Source organism: Gopherus evgoodei, chromosome 13 (genome assembly GCF_007399415.2).
Source record: "Gopherus evgoodei ecotype Sinaloan lineage chromosome 13, rGopEvg1_v1.p, whole genome shotgun sequence".
Classification (NCBI taxonomy): domain Eukaryota; kingdom Metazoa; phylum Chordata; order Testudines; family Testudinidae; genus Gopherus; species Gopherus evgoodei.
The window spans coordinates 23,423,641-23,445,002 of record NC_044334.1 but is presented as its reverse complement, the minus strand read 5'-3'; the positions used below and the strand labels follow the sequence as shown (position 1 = coordinate 23,445,002).

The 21,362-nt window shown below is 49.9% G+C and overlaps 1 protein-coding gene across 1 annotated transcript in view; it reads left to right on the top strand.

Moving 5' to 3' along the window:
* Positions 1-21,362, top strand: part of LOC115661082 (serine/arginine repetitive matrix protein 4-like) — a 114,993-nt gene that overhangs the window by 79,881 nt on the left and 13,750 nt on the right. Inside the window, exon 2 of the mRNA XM_030583209.1 lies at positions 18,522-18,668. Coding sequence (XP_030439069.1) covers positions 18,522-18,668 — 147 coding nt within the window. The remainder of the gene's footprint in view (positions 1-18,521; positions 18,669-21,362) is intronic.

The following is a 21,362-nucleotide window of genomic DNA, read 5'->3' as shown; positions in this document are numbered from 1 at the left end:
AAAGTAGTAAAGTTTCTTTATTATCTCTCCAGAACACCCTACCCAGTGCTTTAAAATGCTACATGCATGAGATTGGCAAGTGTAACTGACATCATGTACGTCATTACAGCCTGAAAACTGGGATCTTGAGGTCCTGTTTTCATAGGCAGCGGGTTTAAAGCGAACGAAAGGCAGTATTGCTTCACACAACGCACAGTCAACCTGTGGAACTCTTTGCCAGAGGCTATTGTAAAGGTCAAGACTATAACAAGGTTCAAATAAAGGCTAGATAAGTGCATGGGGGATAGGTCCAGCAATGGCTTTTAGTCAGGATGGGCAGGAATGCAAAACCACCCTCTGAAGTATTCTCTAGTCTCTGTGTGCCAGAAGCTTGGAATGGTGACGGGATGGATCACTTGATGATTGCCTGTTTTGTTCACTCCCTCTGGGGCACCTGGCATTGGACACTGTCAGAAGACAGGATACTGGGCTAGGTGGACCTTTTTGTCTGACCCGGTATGGCTGTTCTTATGTTCTGTGGGGATTGGCCCAAGTTTAGGTGCAGTGCCCAGCCAATCCTGTGGCTTTATGGGTGTGTCCAGAGTGGTAAGGGTTTGGCCTGGCATTCAGTAACAGGGACGCTCTGTTGCAGAGCTGTACTACTGGTCGTGGCACAGGAAAATGGATTACTTTGCATCTCTCTTTGCTGCATTGTCTGACACAGAGCCCCAGGTCGTGATTCTTGAAAATGAAGTGCAAAGGGTCAAGTTGCACAGGAACCTGGGGAATGGCAGATGTAGACTGAAAATATGCTTACTATGGACTCATGAGAGCCTGTCATGTTCTTGGTTACCCAGATGTAAATTACAATAGCTCCCTTGTCCTAAACCTGACCTCCACTGTACCACATCCACAAATAACTCCAGGCTGAGTTAACAGGACATGCAGGTGTGTACCTGCCACCAAGGCACAACTGAATACTTAGACATGCGCCTGCCCTTAGGCAAGTGCATCCACCAATACTATAGTGAAGAATTGGCTTTCCACTACTAACTGAAGGTGCAATTCTCCCCCTGGCCTGGGCAGAGACTTATGCACCATAAAGTCCTATTTTAAGATCTTAACTCCTGCCTGGGTCTACTGACTGCTGGGCCTTTGCGCAGGGAAGCATTCCACCCTTAGCAATGCAGTACTCCATTATACTCCACATAGGAAGTAATTGCAGGGGCTCTTGGCAAAGGTGGACGTTGTGCTAGTGGCCAACACGTTTGCATGTGCAAAAAGGGTGATGGGGTTCTAGCAATCGAGCCCTGTGTGATTGAGCTATTGCAGTCTGCGTTGATGGGGCTCTGATCCAAATTGCCTCGGTAAAACCTCCTGAAAGCAAATGACTCGCCAAAGCAATTTTTCTGTTAGTCCCTGTCTCTTGCATTCATGCTAGTGCTTGCAAAGCAGGTGGAAGGCAAAGTGGGGCTCTTATGAGGTGCAGGAGGAGCTGCCAATCTTGGAGTTAGTTGCTCTTGAGTCCTCATGACGGGAAAAAGGCAGATGCCTCTGGAGCTGGAGGGTGAAAAGATCTGGGGGCTGAAAGGTCACCTGAAAGTCAATGTCACTCAGCACCTGGGAGCGGAGTTACTGCAGTGAAAAACGATGATTGATGAGACCTTGCAGCAAGAAACCACCCCTACTCCAGAGAGAGACCAGGGGAACTCAATTTAGACTGAAGAGTGCAAAGTCTCAGCCCCTCATTGGGGAACAAATGATTTCTGTTCAGCACGCCTGCCCATCTGTGAGACACATCAGCTGGAAACGCCAGTGTGCTGGGACTTCAGATACAAAGCAATAGCTCCAGTGACTGTATTTAATCAGGAGGAGAATATTATTGCATTGCTCGAGAAAGACAGCTCCTGAAAGTGCACAGGGGCAGCACCCGTTAACGTCTGCATTACCTGGTGATATATTGCAGGGCACAGTACCATGTCACACAGCTGCTGCTCTGAGCACCGTATCCTGTGATAGAGAAGCAGGGCTCCCTTGCAAGTCCTCACGGAGTGTCCCAGCCTCATGAAACAGCAAACCCTGGCTGTAACTTTGGCCTTATTCTCATTCACTCTGAGGCCGCTCCCCATCATTGTGTGTAAAGGAGCCTTAGAGGCAATGGGAATAAGATCCCTTCTTCCATTCCCATTCTCACGTACAAAGCGGATCTCACAGAAATCAACAGGAGCTTCTAAGGATGCAATTTTGCCAGCCAGACTCACTTGAGTAGCACTTGATCCCACCAGTGGCACCACTGACTCTTGGGAGCTACTGATCAATGAGCTACTCAGCGTAAGGGCTGCAGAATCAGCCCCCACATTTTTACTAGCTGTAGTACCATCCGCATGGCAAAACAAAGCTGACGGGATGGACGCGATCTTGCGGCTCTGAGGTGAGGGGCAGAAGCTCAAAGGGAGGAAAGCAATCTGTATCGAGCCAATGTTCCTTTTGCAGGGCACATTCAGCAAAGATTTCCCAGTGTAGGGCAGTAAATGTTTAGGCATCTTTTAGGGACGGTAGGGAGAGTTTAAATGACTTGCCCCAAATTATACACTCAGGCTATGGTAGTGCTGGGACAGGAACCCTCTGACTCCCAAGAGTGTGTTCAAACCACTAGGCCACACTTTTCCCCTTTGCATGCTACAGCCTCGCCCTCTTCCCGTGAAATCCATTCCTTCTGCTTTAATGCATGGGACGCCTTCCCTCAAGTGGTATGAAATAATCTAGGTATGGGACATGTTTGTGCTCATCTGTAATTGTTGACCTGTGTTGTGTTGCACACAACCCTAGACAAAGGATGGATTCTGGGTGAGAGCAAAGCAGAGCACAAGGCAGGATTTGTAATCACGGCAGCTCCACTGAGGCATCTCATGCCTACCATGAAACAACTCCTCCGCACCCTGACCCTCCAGCCCTAGTCCTTGGCTCTCTGCATATATACTGGCAGCTGGAGGTACCACATCGGGCCAGGCTGCAGGGTCAGGGGTTGAGGTGTGGATACATACCCACTGGAGACTAGGCTCAGATGGCCAGATTCAGTTCACTTGTGTCCCAAGCCAGAAGTGAACCAAATTGAATTTAACAGTAGAAACCATCCGGATTGGTGGATCCAACTTTCCAAGATGGGCTCCTAGACAGCCTCTGCATCCTGTATGCGAATGAAGGGCATCAGAGGCCTGATACAGGTACTGAACCTCTTCAGCTCCCATGGGCTTCAGCTAGAGCTGACGGACTCGGCCGTTCTGGCAGTCAGACCCTCGGCATTGTCTATATTCAAAGCTGCAGCACTTTAATGATCTTAAACTGCCTTAGTTAAGCTGGGGCATTCCCCTGTATGGACACTCTGACATCAATTTTAAACCAGGCTTATCCAGAGTGTCCATGCAGGTTTGTGTACTGATTGTGACAGAATAGGTTTTTAACTGATTTAAAGCTAAATGAGTGGGTGAAACTTTGCATATAAACAAGGCTTAAAGTGTAGGGATGGTACCAACCCTTCCCCTACCCCCCTAAAAAACCCTGTCTGAAGTTCTGCTCTAGCTAGGAACCCCTTGCCTACTGTTAGCCACTATCTCCACTGCTGGAGAGGACATGGTGGGGACAGCTGAGCCTAAATTAAGTGATGCGATGTCAGACTCCGTCTAGCCTCCCTGCGCCTGTGATTGATTACCCCTCCTCTGGTGAATTGTAACGTCCGTCCAAGTGAAGGCGCCCTCAAGGGTTGCGCTGAAGAGCGTGGATGTACCTGGGAATGTCTGGCAGGCTTTCTCTCTCTCTGGATCGCGCCCATCTGTCTGTGCAGCGCGGTTAGCTTGACTTCAGCGATCCCGGAGGCTGCTGACATGTTTATATCCTCTAGCAGTTTCCATCTATGTTTATACCGAGACCTTTACTCCTCCACAATGGTGCGAAGGAGGCTGCGGCACGTCACGGCTGAAGGAACGGAGCTACTTGAACCTGCCCGGTCCCCATTGCGAAAGCCCATCGGGGAGCCCGCACGGGCAGAGCCGTGTGTGTGGAAGGAGAGAGGCAGGCTGATGACCTGATAAAGATAAAAAGCTTCAGTAACCCCACAATCCCCGCGTAATGGGCCTGGTTTTTAAAAGGTAGCTATACGCCACGGCGCAGGAGAGCGTGAAGGCATTAATCAGGATCAACGCGCTGCCATTTCATTCAGGAGCTAAAGCTCTCACAGCCTGCGCAGGCATTTAGAAACTGCCACTTCGGTGGGACTCCCTGCGCAACCCCAACCCCATCACCCTGTGGTTACAGATGCTTCTCCTTCAAGTTTCAGCAGCTTGTTTGGCATCCCAAGGAGAGAAGGCAGTGGAGGCACCGGAGTTACAAGGGGGCCAATTAACTGACAGACTCCCTATGTCGCTCACTGCAGGATGGATATGGAGTAGGGTACTAATGGGCTGGGGGAACCCCTCCACAAGGGGGTGCTGCTGGGGAAAAATACTGCTGATCAGCTTCAGGCTCTAGCCAGACCATTAACCCAGAACCAAGAGCCTGTAGAACTGCAGTCAGGTAGCTGTCTAGGAACTGTTCCCATCTGGATCTGCCTGTAGCTTCTCACATAGGCATCTATCAGTCTTGATCATTTCCCACATGTATCTCCTGTCTGTCTGGTTCATATCAGTCTAGCTCATTCATAAAGCACCCAACACCATAGCAACTCACGTTGCAATAACCTACTTGTCTTTTGCAGATGGTTTTGACATATTCATTATTGGCCTTTGGGGATCAGTCAGGTCACCCCTAATGCTTGGGTTGGATTTTTGTTTTTAATCACTTGATGCAGCTGGTCTGTCTCTTCCTCCCACAATAGTACTGGACTGCCTGCCCCAGTGTGATCTGTTTTCCTTGCCACTCTTTGACTATGAGTGTCAGGGTTCTGCAAAATATTTGAGCATCAGCTTCAAACGCCTTGAAATTTTGCAGTTAGTTTTTCATAAAATTGATCTTATTACACACACAATCACCAAATAGTTCTGAAGTTTCATGCTTTTCTTGCTCCAATTTAGGAATGTATTTTAATGCCCATGAGTCACTTGCATGCTAAAGTGCTCCTATTTCAGTGTTTTGTTCTGCCAAAGATACTCCTGTAGGAAACAACCATAGCAAATGTCACATGTGGATGACAAAAATTCATTTAAAAAGCACAAATTTTGGGCTGAGAAATGGCTGGTATTAGAGATTTTTAATTATGAAATGGCATGAACCTTGGCTAGCTTTGCCGTATAGTTTTTCCCCACCTGATTGACTCCACCTACTGGCAGGATGGGAACATTGAAAGTGCAGTTTAACCATTCTGGGTCGGAAGTGCTTTCCCAAAGGCAGGTCTCTAAATGAGCCTGGGACCTTTCTGAGGTAGCAGGTTGCATGCTGGACATTTTGTATCCGAGGAAGGCCTTGGTGAAATCAGTTGCTGGCTGTGTGCAGGCTACTGTGGTGCAAACAGGTGGTCCAAGACCCACTGGCCTGCCATGGCTACGTAATAAGTGCTGGTTTCTGTAGAGGGATTGGTTGATTTTGTGCATCCGAGAAAAAAATGCCAAATAGAAATGGAGAAACTCACATCCGAAACAGCCACAGCTCTGTTTGCTAGCCAGCTAACAGGCTCCACTCTCTGTGATGCTAAGGAGTGCAAGAGACTAGGGTTAGCAATGACTTAGGGGGTGGTAGTGTTACTCCTTGTGTGTTTGGAGGCTGGAAATGTTGCGGGGGAAGGGGAGGAAGGGCAATGGGCAATTTTGCCCACCCTGTTGCATGACCTTTGAGGGTTAGGTGTGGGCATAGATAAGGACCAAGACAGACAGGCAGAGGCACCAAGCAGCTCTGGATGTTCTGTTACCCGGGCAGGAATCTAGGGTCAGAAATATGAAACCAGCCCAATCCTGTAAGGTGCTGAGTGCCCTTAGTTCCCTATGAAGTTAAATGGCGTTAAAAGAAACAAGCACCGCACGGAGGTGCTCAGCATCTTGCAGGCTCAGACCCCCCAGTATGGCTTAAAACCCAGTAGCCCACCCCTCCATGACTTGGACTAAACCCAACTCTCTAGTCACAGTAGATGAGGCAGGCGATCAGTCCTATAGTGCTGAGCCCGGCACAGCTCAGATGACAGTACCTTGGGCATGTAATCAACCCAAAATGGGTGTGTTTGTTCATGACACTCCCAGCACAGGAGGGAAAAGTCCACTGTGCATGTGAGGCTTCCCATTAGGTCACACTCAAAAGGCCTGAGGTTGGGCTGCTTTTTGTGCTGAAGGGCAGTTTTGTGCTGCCAGAGCAGGGCGGCCCAGCGGGCAGTGTACTCACCAGGGATTCTGGAGCTGGGGGTTCTGTGCCCAGCTCTGCTGCCAATCTCCTGTGTAACTCTGGGCACCTCTCTGTGCCTCCGTTTGCCCTCCCACTGGTCTCTTAGCCTGCAAGCTCCCCAGGACAGGGGTTGTCTCTTGCTATGTGTCTGAATGGCACCTGGCACAATGGGCCTTGGCTGCAGTTAGGGCACATCTGTAATACAAAGCATAATAACTGCAGGGAGGGTGGGTTGGTTCAAATCCAGCGGCACCTGCTGTTGCTTCTGGAGCACTACTTTCCTATCCGAAACCTCTGGCTGCAAGGTACCTGCTGCTAACATCCACATGGAATCCTGACTGCCGTACATGAAAATGCCCAGTGCATGACTTGGCATTGTGAGGCACGATAGCCATGCCATCTTCTCCTTGTTATGAGCGATCCATGCTATTCCACCCGCGGTGCCGGCAAGGCCCCAGTCAGCTGGCTCTACTCATTCCCCATTTTCCCCCAAAAGGCTGTGTGACCATAGCAAGATCTCTGATGGTTGGCTGTGTGGTGTTTTCTCCTTGATTTCGTTTTTGAGGAGAAGGGGAGAAGTCTTGTGATAATCCTCTCCGGTAAGATTAAGCTTTCATGTTAAATTGCACCTGCTTTTACATCACAGAAATGAAAGACTAACAGGCGACCCCCCCAAAAAAAATTAAACTGACATCTCCAGAGCTTGATCCAAAGGGATTACCAGTGAGTTTAGTGCTTTAGAGGATATCCAGTGTTCATCAGATGAGACTGTTTGGTTGAAATTAAGCCAGCCTTTGATGGGATTGGAGGATAATTATTTCCATCAATAATTACTCCTAAGCCCAGAGGAAATATTGCATAGCTTGTTCCAGGATAGTAGTCCTTGGCTGCCTCAAGGCCAAGTAAGAATTAACCCTTGGAAACAAAACAAAACAAAACAAAATCCTATTAGTCTCAACCAGAGCTTCGATACTAAGATTCCTGCTCCCCATAACCTGAGAAAAGCAGCTCCGGATCCCTCACAGTACAGCAGCTGAGATATGTATCGTCGTGCCAGCTGGAGACCTTTTTGTGCTGACAATGCACTAAAGAACAGTTCCTGCACAATGATGGGCCAAGACTACTAGTCAAGCTCACTTCCATAGTTCGCATAAGCCTCACTACAAATGGACCCTGCCCGGCGCATGTTTGGGAACATGCAAAACGATCCGTAAGTTCTCCCGCATGATGTGTCGTGTAACTAATCCATCTGGAGAGGGGTTCCACAGGTCACCAATTGTGGAAAGCTGGTAATTGATCCTAAGGATTGAGCTCAAAAGGCAGGCAGCATGTTTTGAAAAGGGGCTCAAAAAAGGTCACAAGCTAATTATTTTGAGCAAATCTAGCAATTATCCATGTGTCTTTGCTGGCAATTAAAAAATAATGGTGATGCTGGGAGAGACCTAGAGCTTTATTGCAAGTAGACGAGTAGAACTGAAGGCCAGACAGGACCATGTGATCATCCTGAACAGGGGCGGCTCCAGGCACCAGCACGCCAAGCGCGTGCTTGGGGTGGCAAGCCACGGGGGGCACTCTGCCAGTTGCTGCGAGGGTGGCAGGCAGGCTGCCTTTGGCAGCTTGCCTGCGGAGGGTCCGCTGCTCCCGTGGCTTCGGCAGACCTCCCGCAGGCGTCCCTGCGGAGTGTCTGCTGGTCCCTCGGCTTCGGCAGACCCTCCGCAGGCATGCCACCATGCTTGGGGTGGTAAAATTCCTAGAGCCGCCCCTGATCCTGAATAATACAAGCCAGAGAATTTCATCCAGTTACCCCTCTATTGGACCCAGGAACTTGTCCTTGGCTAAATATACCTTCCATAAAGGCATCCAGGTGTGATTTGATGACACCAAGAGGTGGAGAAAATCACCACTTCCCTTGGTAGTTTGCGCCAGCGGTTCATCACGCTCCCTGTTAAAACTGTGTTTCTAATTTGAATTTGTCTGGCTTTAACTTGCAGCCACTGGTTGTTGCTCTGCCTTTTGCCACTAGATTAAAGAGCCCTTTAGTAGCTGGGATTTTCTCTCTGTGAAGGTACTTACCCACCTTGATCAAATCACCTCTTGATCTTCTTTTGACAAGCTAAACGTACTACCTTTGCCATACGATGTGGAGCCAGGAGTGCTGACCCAGCCCCATGCATGGTGCACGCATCACCCAGCTTGGCTCCTTCTATCAGGGTTCACGCAGATGCCATTCCAGGAGACCACAGAGGTTTCATCTAGGTTCTTCTCCTTCCCAGTGTCATTTCTCAGCACAGTCAGGCTCTTCTCCCCCCAGAGGAGGAGTTCTGAAAACCTGGGGACAGACCCTGTTAGAGAGACTGTGAGATTAGGATCAGACTGAATATGGATGGCAGACTATCTCACCTCATCTACTGTGGGGCTCCTACACCTTCCTCTGATGCTGGCTGCTGTCAGAGAGAGGACACTGGACTAGATGGGCTCTGTGTCTGCTCCACCATCAATGTGCAGTGTGTGTGTGTGTGTGTGTGTGTGTATGAGAGAGAAGTGACAGACCCAGACCAGTGGGGTACAGGAGTCTGGTAGAGGGCAAATATACTGGTCACTGGCTGAGTAGTTTTCTGTTCCCTGAGTGATCAGAGCAGGGGCTGCACTAGACTAATCAGGAACCTGCTAGAAACAATTAAGACAGGCAGGATAATTAAGACACCTGGAGCCAATTAAGAAACTGCTAGAATCAATTAGGACAGGCAGGCTAATCAGGGCACCTGAGTTTAAAAAGGACCTCACTTCAGTTTATGGTGTGCATGTGAGGAGCTGGGAGTGAGAAGACATATTGCTGGAAGACTGAGGAGTACAAGCATTATCAGGCACCAGGAGAAAGGTCTTGTGGTGAGGATAAAAAAGGTGTTGGAAGGAGGCCATGGGGAAGTAGCCCAGGGAGTTGTAGCTATCATGCAGCTGTACCAGGAGGCACTCTAGACAGCTGCAGTCCACAGGGCCCTGGGCTGGAACCCGAAGTAGAGGGAGGGCCTGGGTTCCCTCCAAACCTCCCAACTCCTGATCAAACACAAGAGGAATTGACCTGGACTGTGGTTTCTACCAGAGGGGAAGGTCTCTGGACTGTTTCCTGACCCACAGGGTGAATCTGTGAGGTGAGCAAATCCACCAATAAGCGTGGGACCCACCAAAGTAGAGGAGGAACTTTGTCACTATATCTATATCTATATAGGTTCCCTTTCCTTCTTATACTTAAAGATTAAAGAGATCGTAGGGCTGGCTGAAAGTAGGTAATTAGTTTCCAGGTGAAATTTAATTTTTTTTCTTTAATTATTCTTGGATTCTTTTAAAAAAATCATTGAATTAAAATGGAAAATGTTGTGCCAAATCAGAAATTCATTTGAATCAAAATGAAAAATGTGAGGTTTTCTCCCTCCTGAACATTTTTCCCCAAGGAAAGAGGGAAGAAAAGAGTTGGGGGAGGAACACTCCCCCCCCAGCCAAAAAAAGCCCAGAATATGTTTCATATTGAATTAGAACAATTCTTCATTTTGTTTCAATGAAGAATTGGGAAGAATTCAAACAATCTAAACATTTTTCACAGAAAACATTCAGATCACTTGTAAAGACACATTTTTTTTTGTTTTTGAAAAAAAGGCCCTTGGATGAAAAGATTTCAGCTGGGTCTAGTAAACAGGCAGGAGGGTCAGCCACCTGTTGGACAAACAGACACATTTTGGGGGCCTCCCTACTACACACCCCTTCTTCCCAGGTACCACCAGTTAATGCTTACGTGGCTGTGCCTTAAATTCTGCCTGACCCTATCACCACATCCCCTTTCCCACTTTTCCTTCCCCTTTGTACCCTGCTTGGGTGGGTTGTTGCTTTCACTTGTCCTCTTTGAGCCCCACCCCCGTTGTGAAATGACATGGGCCTGGCCAGTTGTGCAGTTGGTGAAAAGAAAACTCTTGAATTCTAAAAGCGTGTAACAAAGGCTGACTTGGTTCAGGATATAACTTTTGGGTTACGTTCCAGTACCGTGTGGAGTAGCTGCTGTCAGCAACTGAATGGTATTGCATTGCACTGCTCTTTACTTCCTTTTCTTCCCCTGTCTGGGACGAGTGTTCTCCCATCAGGTGCCAGGCTAGGAGCCAGCCTCTCTGTCTCCTCCCACTCTGCCTCTCTCCTGACGGAGGAACTGATTTGATTTAGAGGCCTCCTTCTCACAGCTTTCAAAACCAACTGTCTGCTGAAGACAGCAAGTAAGAGAGTGTGTGGGAGGGAGGGGACAGATTTGTAAAAGGACAACACCAGTACAGCTAACCCTAAGTGTCCACAACTCATGAATCGCATCCCCCCAAATCATGAGAGTGGTGTCAAAATAACCATTTTTTTTAAATTGGGGTTCTTTTCCTTGGGCCTCTGTTTGCTGAGCCCTTAGGGAACACTTAGATCCGTCTTTTCCAGCATTGCTCTGCAGCTGTGAAGACTAGAAACTTTTTTTTTAATTAAAGTTGAGCTTTTTTTTTTAAATTAAAGTTGAGCTTCTTATCTGATCACATGCCTCTGGGAGCGGGGGCTTTATGGAAAACATCACGAGATTCATGATAAAATGGCAAGAGTTGGCAGCAGTATCTGGTGATGTCAGACTTCAAACTCCCCCTGGATCCTTCAGCTAGCTCTGTGCGTGAAGGAAGTGTAGGGCTGTGTGTGTGATATACCTCCTGCACCCATTCTTGTGTCCCCTCCATGTGCGACACCCTGGGCTGTCTTTTCCCTGGAGAGGAATGCCCTACCGGTCAGACTGCCAGACGTGGAAGGGAACAGCAAATTCTCATTTCCCCCTCCTTCATGTGCTGTGATGGGGCTGGGGGCGCAGCCCGTGGGCTCTAGTGATTCGGGTGTATTGTAAGATCATTCTGCAGTGCATTGCATGTACAACTCCCCCCAACCTGCACCCACCCCCTCCCCCATCATCTTCTTTGTAAATCCCCGTTCAGCCACACCAATCCCTGCAGATCCATTGCCCCTCCTGGAGCAGGGACACACAGGAGCAGCAGGGGCCCTTGCAAGTGGCTCCCTCCCACAGTCGCCTTCTCTCCAGCTTCTACAGAACAGCCTTTCCTCCCCTCGCCTGAGAGCACGAGCTGGGGCTGGTTCCACATGGGTGGGGCAGAAGGTAGCTCTCACTGCCTGTAACCATTTCTAGCCCCCCCATGTCTGATGGGGTGCAGGTATCAGGCATGGTGCAAACCCCACCGAAGTCAAGGCGAGTCTTTCCATGGACTGCAATTGGCGTTCGGGGTCAGGTCCCTGGTCAATAATGTGCTATGGGAGGCTAGTGTCTCTGAGAGCTGTTCCACCATCCCCTCACCCCACTGCTCACCCAGCCCTGATCCATAGCACCCAGGCCACTACGGAGTGAGAGGACCATCGGCATCAATCTCAGCTGCTTCCATCCCATTTCAGAGCTGCCCTTTGCCCTTTACCTCCACACTCCCCGGTAGCCAGACTTCCTGTCAACTTCACCAGTCACGTCCCCCACATCCAGGTCAGGATGGAAAGTTTATAAGCTGGTTTTATTTATTTGAGTAACTCTACAGGTGAAACCAGTGAAATCATATTTATGGCACCTCTTCCCGCTGTGGTTTAACGCTCTTTCTTCATCTTTCCAGGCTTTGAAATAAACATCTTAGGGGCCTGAAAACATACCATCTTTCCTCAGGAGTGTTGCTGTTTGGGGGCCGACAGAACCCCCTTGTCCTCCCCCAAACTGAGCCCGGCTGCTTCGCATGGTCCTGAGGCTGACACAGTTTCACTGCTCTCACTCTGGTTTTCATCCAGCTGGGCCCAGGCTCCTCGTTCCCAGCACAGCTCTGTAAGTGCCAGCACCTGAGCATTTCCACCAGTGCAACCGATGGCAGATGGTCTGCCCAGCATGGAGGTGCAACCCCATGATCCCCACTCTCTTGGAGGGCCAGGAGCCAGTTGTACAGCCCAGAGAGGGGGCCGGGCCGGGGGTGCTGACTCCCCCCAGCATGGCTCCAATGCAGCCCTGTCCCCACTTCACCCCAGAGCCAGCGGGGGAGGGCAGCAATGAATATTCCCATAGGTCCAGCTGTCCCTGCAGACACAGGCTGCCCAAGTGGCCTGGCCTCTGCTCCCGTGGGTTAACTGAGTGCAGTGGCTTTGGTGCTCAAGTCTCCATGCTCCATTTGCTAGCGTTGAAACCACTGAGTTTCATACGGTTTCCAGCCCAGACTGTTCAGTGACCAGGTGCCCCTGAAACTCAGCCCATCCTGAGATCAGCTGGGTCACCCTGGGTTACCCACCTGCCCCCATTTTGGGATCTTTAACAAAATACAAAACCATGTAAGTTTCATCTAGTCCATCACTTAAGTTTCACATGGGCTCAACTAGTGCAGAGCTGATCACAAAGTCCTGTTTCAGGTAGGTCCTACCAACACTTGGGCCGGAGGTCGGGGCTTTAAAGGTTCTTGGTAACCGAATAGTATTTCTTTTGGTTTGGGGTTTAAAATGCAATACTTTCTCTGCCAGCTGGTGAGAACTTCACAGTCAGCTGCATTTTTCAACTGAAACTACAGCAATTGATTGTGTGTCCTTTTAGGATGCTCTGTGTAGAAGCCAGTTGGGATAGATTTGAAAGAGTCCGTTTTTGGCAACATTGATAAGGTATCTTCACCTCCGCCATTCTTTGAAAGCGTGTTGTTAAAATGTATGCCATGTTCTGAGTTCAGCCACAGTTCAGCGGGGTCACAATAAACTCGAGAACGTAACGGCTGGCAGTGACTCCAGTTGGGAATACACAGCTAAGGCAGTGGTGAGGAGCTGTCAGTTCACAAAGCAACGCAGCTCAAGAGAGTGGCGGAGGTGGGAAGGGAAAGTCATGACCTATGGTCCATTATGGTTATGTCAAACGTAAATTGTAAATTCCAAGTTGCTGACAGGCCCCAAGAATTGTCTTGACTGTGTCTTGTCTGAATCTAAGACGTAAAGATTTCATTAAGCAGCCAAGACACGCAGGAACTATTCATATTGACACAGCAGAATATTTGCTTTTTCCTTTGTTTTGTTTCTTACCTGGCAGGGACATGGCAAGCCATGTTCCCTGCTCTTGCCCACCCAGGGCCCAAGCTGTAGCCACCTCTCTTGATTAAGCAGATATTAGAAACACTGAATTGCTCAAGCCAGTTGGGCTAGCAATGAGCTGTGGGTCATCTGCTCCCCCTTGATTTTTACTGGCAGCCTGCTGCCTGGGGCAGCTTCCTGCCCTGGCGTAGAAGAATGATTGTTTGAACACCTGATCGCAAAGAATGGTGAATCAGTTTACAGCAGGTTAACTTGCATGTAAACAGTCTAGGGGCTGAATTTTTCCATGTGCAGCTTGGTTACATGCAGGAGAACTTCCTCTGGTTTGGTTACAATATCTATTGTCCTGAAGTACTAGGAATTGGGAGGAGACGTAAATATTACATCAACTGATCATTCTTTCTGTAATAATTAATTCTACCCACAGGGTACTGTCCTGAAAGCCCCAGCGCTGAAATCTTCTAGTTCTTATTGTGCAGGGATGGCACTGGACAGTGGCAGTGCAAGCTTTCCTAAACTGTCTCATCTCCAGCTGGAGATCCCATCTTTGCTTCCAATGGCTGCCAATGGTCAGCCAGGCCACTGATCATTGCCTACTGCCCTCTGGCTTTTGGTAACGTGTCCATTATCCTTATGCATATTACCCATTAACATCCGCCCTGCCCCCATGGTGAGGGACACTGGACAGACACAGAAGAAGGGCCACGGTCTCCACAAGGTAGATGATTAATGTAAGAAAAATGTCAACAGGTGCTTAGAGCCGTTCTGCTGTGCAGAGTGGCTCATGACCATGAGTGCCTGCCTCAGGGCAGTGTCAAAACCAGCACAGACACCCCACACGGTGTGGTCGAGGACTCGATTTCACCAAGCCAGTGACAAATGGGAATTCCTGGATCACTGTAACAGTCTTACCATAGAGCCTCAGGCAGTCCCCTTAGGCCATGTCTTTACTACCACTTTTGTCTGCAAAGCTTACGCTGCACAGCCCTGAGCAAAAACACACCCCTGAGCATCATAAGTTTCACCAGCATAAGTGGCAGCGTGCACAGCGCTGTGTCCATGGCAGAGCTTCTCCTGCTGACATAGCCACCGCCCCTTGTGGGGGGTGGCTCAAATATGCTGACAGGAGAACTCTCCCCTCGGTATAGAGTGGCTGCACAAGAGGTCTCACAGCGGTGCAGCTGCATCAGTACAGCTGTGCCACTGAAAGCTCTCTAGTGTAGACACGGCCTTGGACTCTCCAGTTTATCCTGCCACCCGGACAAACTGGGCTTAGTGATAAATGGGCACCTGCACCAAAAATCATGCTACATTCAGGCTGCTTCCAGTCTCAAGAGACCAGCCACTTACCCCCAGATCAGTCGCTACCTTGGATCTTACATCAAAGGCAACACCGGGGGCCAGTCCTGTGATAAATTGTTTAGAGGTTCATTAACTAGGAAAACAGAATAAGAGAATTATTTTCAAGCTAATGCAAGCAAACATACACATACCAATGAGTTACCCTCTAAGTGCTCTAGCCTCTGTTTGCCAGAAGCTCGGAATGACTGACAAGGGATGGATCATCTATACTGTTCATTACCTCGGGGGCACCTGGCACTCGCCGCTGTCGGAAGACAGGATACTGAACTAGATGGACCTTTGGTCTCACCCAGTAGGGCCATTCTTATGTTCTTAAATCCTAAGAGTGACAGAATTGTAGTGATCTGTCAATTCCAAGTGTCTTTCAGGACAGACCCAGCAGGCAGCCCCCCAGGGATCTCTGGCTTCAGTTTAGAGTCTCTCACCATTCAGAGTTCAAACAGCCAAAAAGACGCAGTTTCTTCTAGCATGGATTTTTATCCCTTCTCCCAGAGTTCAAGATGATGGGACAAGTTCATGTGCATGTCTCCTCTTCATGGGTGGGAGTGGGGAGTAATGCAATCAACAAAGTCTTTTGTCCTCTGATGTTATCCAATGGTTTGTCTGGTGTCTGGTGGCCTTCTTTTGTTGGGGAGGAGATAACACTTGCTGTGGCAAACTGGTATTTCACACCAGCTAATGCGTCACTCCTGACTGGGAGGTTTGCAGTTCCAAAGCAAACTCTTAACACTTAAATCTCTTAAATTTATATAATGGGCTATAGATATAAGTGAGATTCATGCATGTAGCATTTCATAGAGTCTAAATGCATTATTGTAAGACTAATACCTGTTCTGAGGAAAACTAACATCCAGGTGACCTGGTCTGGTCTCCAGATATGAGGCTGTCAGTTTTTAGCTCATGCCTGCAGCCCGGGCAAGAGCATGACAGTTACATTTTCTGTTGTCACTGAATTGCCCCAACCATCCATCCACCTGCACCTCGTCCTGGGGCCCCAGCCAGCCTGATACACCACTCCCACCTCAGGGGCTGACCCAGAGCCCCTTGAAATAGACGGGAAAGCTCATAGCTTCAAGGGGACCTGGCATCCTCTTGCACCCTGTTCACCCCCCCCCCCAGGACTATGTGCCTGCAAGACAGCTCTGCAGATTAAGAGCGGCCCCTTCCTGGAAGGTTAAATGGAAGCATTTGCTTGGAATGAGGAGTTGATGCTGATGGCATTTTAGCAATATTAGGCCATCGCTGGTGCTCATGGCAGGACCACGGCCCGGACTCTCCCTTTCCTGCCCCCTCCCCTGGCTGCTTATGTCCTGCTTCATTCGGGGAGTCTCTTTGGGTCTGTCAGGGCTGGGGGACTGTGCTGGGCACACTGCTGCCCTCAGACATGCCAGCGGGGTAGGGAAGAGGGGGTGCCAACCGAGCCTCCAGAGTGGGAACACTGGGTGGTGCAGTATGGCAGGTTGGCCAGCAGAGCTTGGAGCTAGAAGCAACTGGAATGAGAGTGCACAGCCCGCCTGCTGGGATCACGCTCCATATTGCTGAGGGATTTGGTGGCTACTGCATTAGTGTGTGATTGTTTGGACCTGCTTTTCCCTTCTCCTGCCGGCTGTTTGCCTTCTCGTTCTACCTGTTAAACGAGCCGTCACCAGGCTGCAGTCTCCCGGCCTCGGTCTCTAAGTGCTTGTGGCAGCTCTTGCGTGAAAGCAGATGGAAACGTGTCTGCGTCGTGCTGGAGCCAGACTTCAGACAAGTGTTTTCTTGAGTCTCGTTTGAACATTGATTGTTTCCTGTGACACACAAGCGACTGGGAACAGAATTCTCTCCACCTAAGCCCCGTGCAGCTTTAATGGGAGGTGACGGTGTCCTGAGAGCTGTGTGTAATCCCAGAGCCGTCTCCTTCCATTCTGCTAGCTGCTATTTCTCCCATCCAGAGCTTTAGGTGGGTGGGGTGGAAGCTCCCCTCTGAATGGCGGGTAGAGGGGCAGCCATCTCCAGGCTGGGAATGGGCTTCCCAGTAGTTCCTACTGCTTCTCCTACAGCAGCTCCTCGGTGGCTGGTCCCCTGTGCTGCCCACCCACCTGTGCCCTGTCCCATCCCCACCACACTCTGGCGGCTGACACACATACTCCTGGCTCAGGTGTCTCCATAAGGACCCATGGTGGCTGGACTGCGCTGGGCCCAGGAGTCATAGAATCATAGAATATCAGGGTTGGAAGGGACCTCAGCAGGTCATCTAATCCAACCTCCTGCTCAAAGCAGGACCAGCCCCTACTAAGTTATCGCAGCCAGGGCTTTCTCAAGCCTGACCTTAAAAACCTCTAAGGAAGTAGGTTCCACCACCTCTCTAGGAAACTGATTCCAGTGCTTCACCACCCTCCTAGTGAAAAAGTTTTTCCTAATATCCAACCTAGACTTCCCCCACTGCAACGTGAGACCATTACGCCTTGTTCTGTCATCTGGTAACACTGAGAACAGTCTAGATCCATCTTCTTTGGAACCCCCTTTCAGGTAGTTGAAAGAAGCTATCAAATCCCCCCTCATTCTTCTCTTCTGCAGACTAAACAATCCCAGTTCCCACAGCCTCTCCTCATAAGTCATGTGCTCCGGCCCCCTAATTATTTTTGTTGCCCTCTGCTGGACTATTCCCAATTTTTCTACAGCCTTCTTGTAGTGTGGGGCCCAAAACTGGACACAGTATTCTAGATGAGACCTCACCAATGCTGAATAGAAGGGAATTATCACGTCCCTTGATCTGCTGGCAATGCCCCTATTTATACAGCCCAAAATGCTGTTAGCCTTTCTGGCAACAAGGGCACACTGTTGACTCATATCCAGCTTCTTGTCCACTGTAACCCCCAGGTCCTTTTCTGCAGAACTGCTGCCTAGCCACTCGGTCTCTAGTCTGTAGCAGTGCATGGGATTCTTCTGTCCTAAGTGCAGGACTCTGCACTTGTCCTTGTTGAACCTCATCAAGTTTCTTTTGGCCCAATCTTCTCATTTGTCTAGTTCCCTCTGTATCCTATCCTTACCCTCCAGCATATCTACCACTCCTCCCAGTTTAGTAGCATCCGCAAACTTGAGTCCAACCTGTGCCTTGGTAGCTGGCCTGATGTTATGTGCCGCCGTGGCTGCTCCTTCCCCACCAGGTCCTGTTCTGACCTCTATGAGCTACTGAGGGGGTGAAAAACAAGTGGGGGGACAGAAACCTAGATCTACCCCTCCCCAGTGTTTCCATTGCAGGGGCGCTAGCCCACTCCACAGCCCAGTTCCACCACCCCGGGCTCTAGGTGCATATAAATCTCTACAAACCACCAATCCACCCAGAGCCCATATCAGCCTCTTTCCCACCGAGTATCCCTTTCAACCCACCTCCCTGACAGAGCTTGGGAGCAGCGGCCTACTGTTGTGGCCTGAAAGCCAGTGGATGACTCTTGGCAAGTCTCTTCATCTCTCTGGGCCTCAGTTCCCCATCTGTTAAATGGGAAACTTCTTTCCTTTCACCCACCCTCTGTTTCACCATTTCGACTGTAAGCCCTGTGGGGTAGGGTCAGTCTCCCTGTTTGTTTGAACAGCGCCAAGCACCGGGAGGCTCTGGTCTCGGGTGGAGCATCTGTGCGCTAGCGTAACACACACATTAATGGCTGTAGTCTTTCAGACAAGGTGACTTCCCAGGAGAATGGCCCCTCATTGCTCTGTTTCTCTGATCTGTTGCCCAGCAGCGAGACACCGAGCTGCCTGTCATGCCCAACGGAGGAGAGACACTTGGAAAAGCCGAGTGGAACCGCAGCTCAGGAAGCCTCCAGCACCAATGGCTGTGTGAAAGAAAAGGACAGCAGACAGTACGCCCATCACAGATCCCGCAGGTAAGGTCCCAGCTGGGAGCAGTGGCTAAAGCAGTGGGGTGAAGTTCTGGGGGGGGGGGTACATAGCCATCTTCCTAACCCCCCTGCAGGATCCCCGCAGTCTCCACTGAATCTCCTGTGTCTCCATTGAGTCTCTGTGAGAGTCTACGACAGTCAAGTCGTTCCATTAACTCACCCAGCAGAGCTCCCTGCCCTCCCCCCCCCAATAACGAATCGTTCCTATCTCACTCTGACAGCGATGGCTTCACACCTGCTTCTGAGGCACAGACCCTTATTAGCTCAGTTCCACTAATGCACACAGGCCCGCCGCCCCCAGGAGCTTCAGCCTTCCCCTTGTGGCAGCAGAGTTTCTGCAGTGTCACCCACACTTGCTACACTGCCTCTCCGCTCCCAGGACGCTGCAGCAGCCACGGGCCCCCTCTTCCAAAATGGCTGCCTGCAGTGGGCACTTGAGTGAACGTGCATCCAAGCAGTGGATGCCCTCCATTTCAAACTGGTTTTAGAACAGGGTGGCCACACCCATGGGTCTGGCCTGAGCCCTCCCTGCCTCCCACCCACACAGGGCCAGGCTGACGTCCCCCACATGGGTCTGGCCCCAGCCACCCCATCATGTCCCCCACATGCAGGGCTGCCCAAGGCCACCCTTGCCAGCCCATGCACGGGGCCACCTGAGATCCCCCTCTGGCTGCTGCGTGCGGGGCAGGTCAGCCAGCCTGAGACACTCTCCCTAGACCTCCCTCTAGCACGGAGCTGGCGTAGCCACTTGTTCCCCCACACACACCGCACGTTCCTCCATGCCCCACTAGGAGTCCCGCCCCACTAGGAGTTCCACCCCACTTATTTGGCCAAACTGTGCATGTGTCCAGTTTGCTCTTACCAACTGAGCGTCAGCTGGCAAGCACAAACAGGACACATGCTCAGTTTTGCCTGAACAGATGGGACGGCCGGGACAAAACGGGACATATGGTCACCTTAGCTTAGAACGGGTTTGAAGGCAGGCCACCTGCCAGCATCCCAGTACTCTGCTGTGGATGGTAGAGGTGCTAGCCGTGGAGACTCACCATAAGAAGTTCCCTTCTGCCCATGCCTAGATCACAGACCAACAGCACATGGCTTGTTAGGGCAGAGGTTCTTTATCAATTCTTCCTTAACTTGGGGTGGTTTGAAAGGGGAAAAATGAATCAAAAGTTTATAAATGATGTGAACAGCCTTTCCAAGCCCTGCCTGTTAAATTATTGCTGGGATTAAAGCTGATCCGTTTGGTTAAAGCTGCTAGAGACATATATAGAGAGAGAAAGCACATTTCATATCTTCAGATTTCAAGCTAACCAGCGCAATAATCTGAAGTGTATTTTTAATTAGACTTTGATGACAATCAGAGAGAAACAATTCAAGTCGGATGAACTCAGGGAGAAAGTTTCTACATCAAAGATAATGGGCTGGCAAGGGTGGCCTCGGGCAGCCTGCAGAAATCAGGAAGGGCTCTACAAGAATCTGCATGGGGCTGAGGGGAGGAGGTTAAAGTTTCATTCTCCTGTCGGCCCCTAGGCCATGGAGGTGCTGGAACTGAAAAACTGGATAAGCTGTCAAGAGGCAATGGAAAGGACTGAAAACCGAATAGCCGCATTTTCAGAGGTGCTGAGCAGTCACAGCTCCTACTGAAATAAATTAGGTCATGAATATACATGAAAGATCATGGAAGCAGAGTGGATGAGTGCTTAATTATTAAAACCCTGGACTGGGGGCTTAGGGGATCTGAGATCAATTCCCAACTCTGCTACAGACTCATTGGGTGACCTTGGCCAAGTCATTTAATCTTTCTGGGCCTTAGTCCCTAATCAGTAAAAAGGGAATAGAAATACTTCTATCTATTTAGGCTGTAAGTTCCTTGGGGTAGGATCTATTTTTCACTATATATCTACAATGGGCTGTAATCTCAGCTGAGGTCCCTAGGTGTTACCATAAAAAACAGCAGTTATTTATGTTGGATTGTTGTTAAGGTGGGTGCTATATGGGTGTTAGTCCCTCCTGACTGAAGATCTGGCCAGAGCTTTCAAGGGGACCCAAAGATTGCCCAGATATTACAGGTTAATAACTGGGGCAGGTATTAATTTTTTCCTGCTCAGATTTCCCTCCCCCTTCCCTGGCAGAATTGATGTTCAGGGAGCAGAGAACGCCTCCTGGAATCTGTCCCAAAGCTGTCATCACACTGGTTATTTTGCCTGCTTCTCTGCTGAGTTTGTGATTCCCGTCCCTGTCCAGAGCCAGATGTTTCAGTGAAGGAACATGGGAGTTGCCAATCCAGGACAAGCCATTGGTCATTCTAGACTGGGGGACCCTGCCAATCAGTGCCCCTTGGGCTAGTTAGTGAGGCTTGTGCCACATCTGTGGCAATAGCAAGCTGGGAGGGGCCACATGCCATCTTGGTCGGTGGTAAAGTCAGCTCTTGCAAGCCGCCATGTTTGGGGTGGTTTGCTATGGGAAGGGGAGATGTCCAGCATAAACCCAGACATGGCAGGAGGTGGCGCTGCTGATGCAATAGGCTGAGCTCTCTCCAGGGGCACCTGAAGTGGGCAGGGCCTGGGGCAGGATGCTCTACTACAAAGTAGAGACCTTGGCGGACCAGTCTCCTCCCCGAACCTCAACCACCTTCCTTCCTGCATTACTCTGGCCATTGGCACAAAAGTAGAAGCC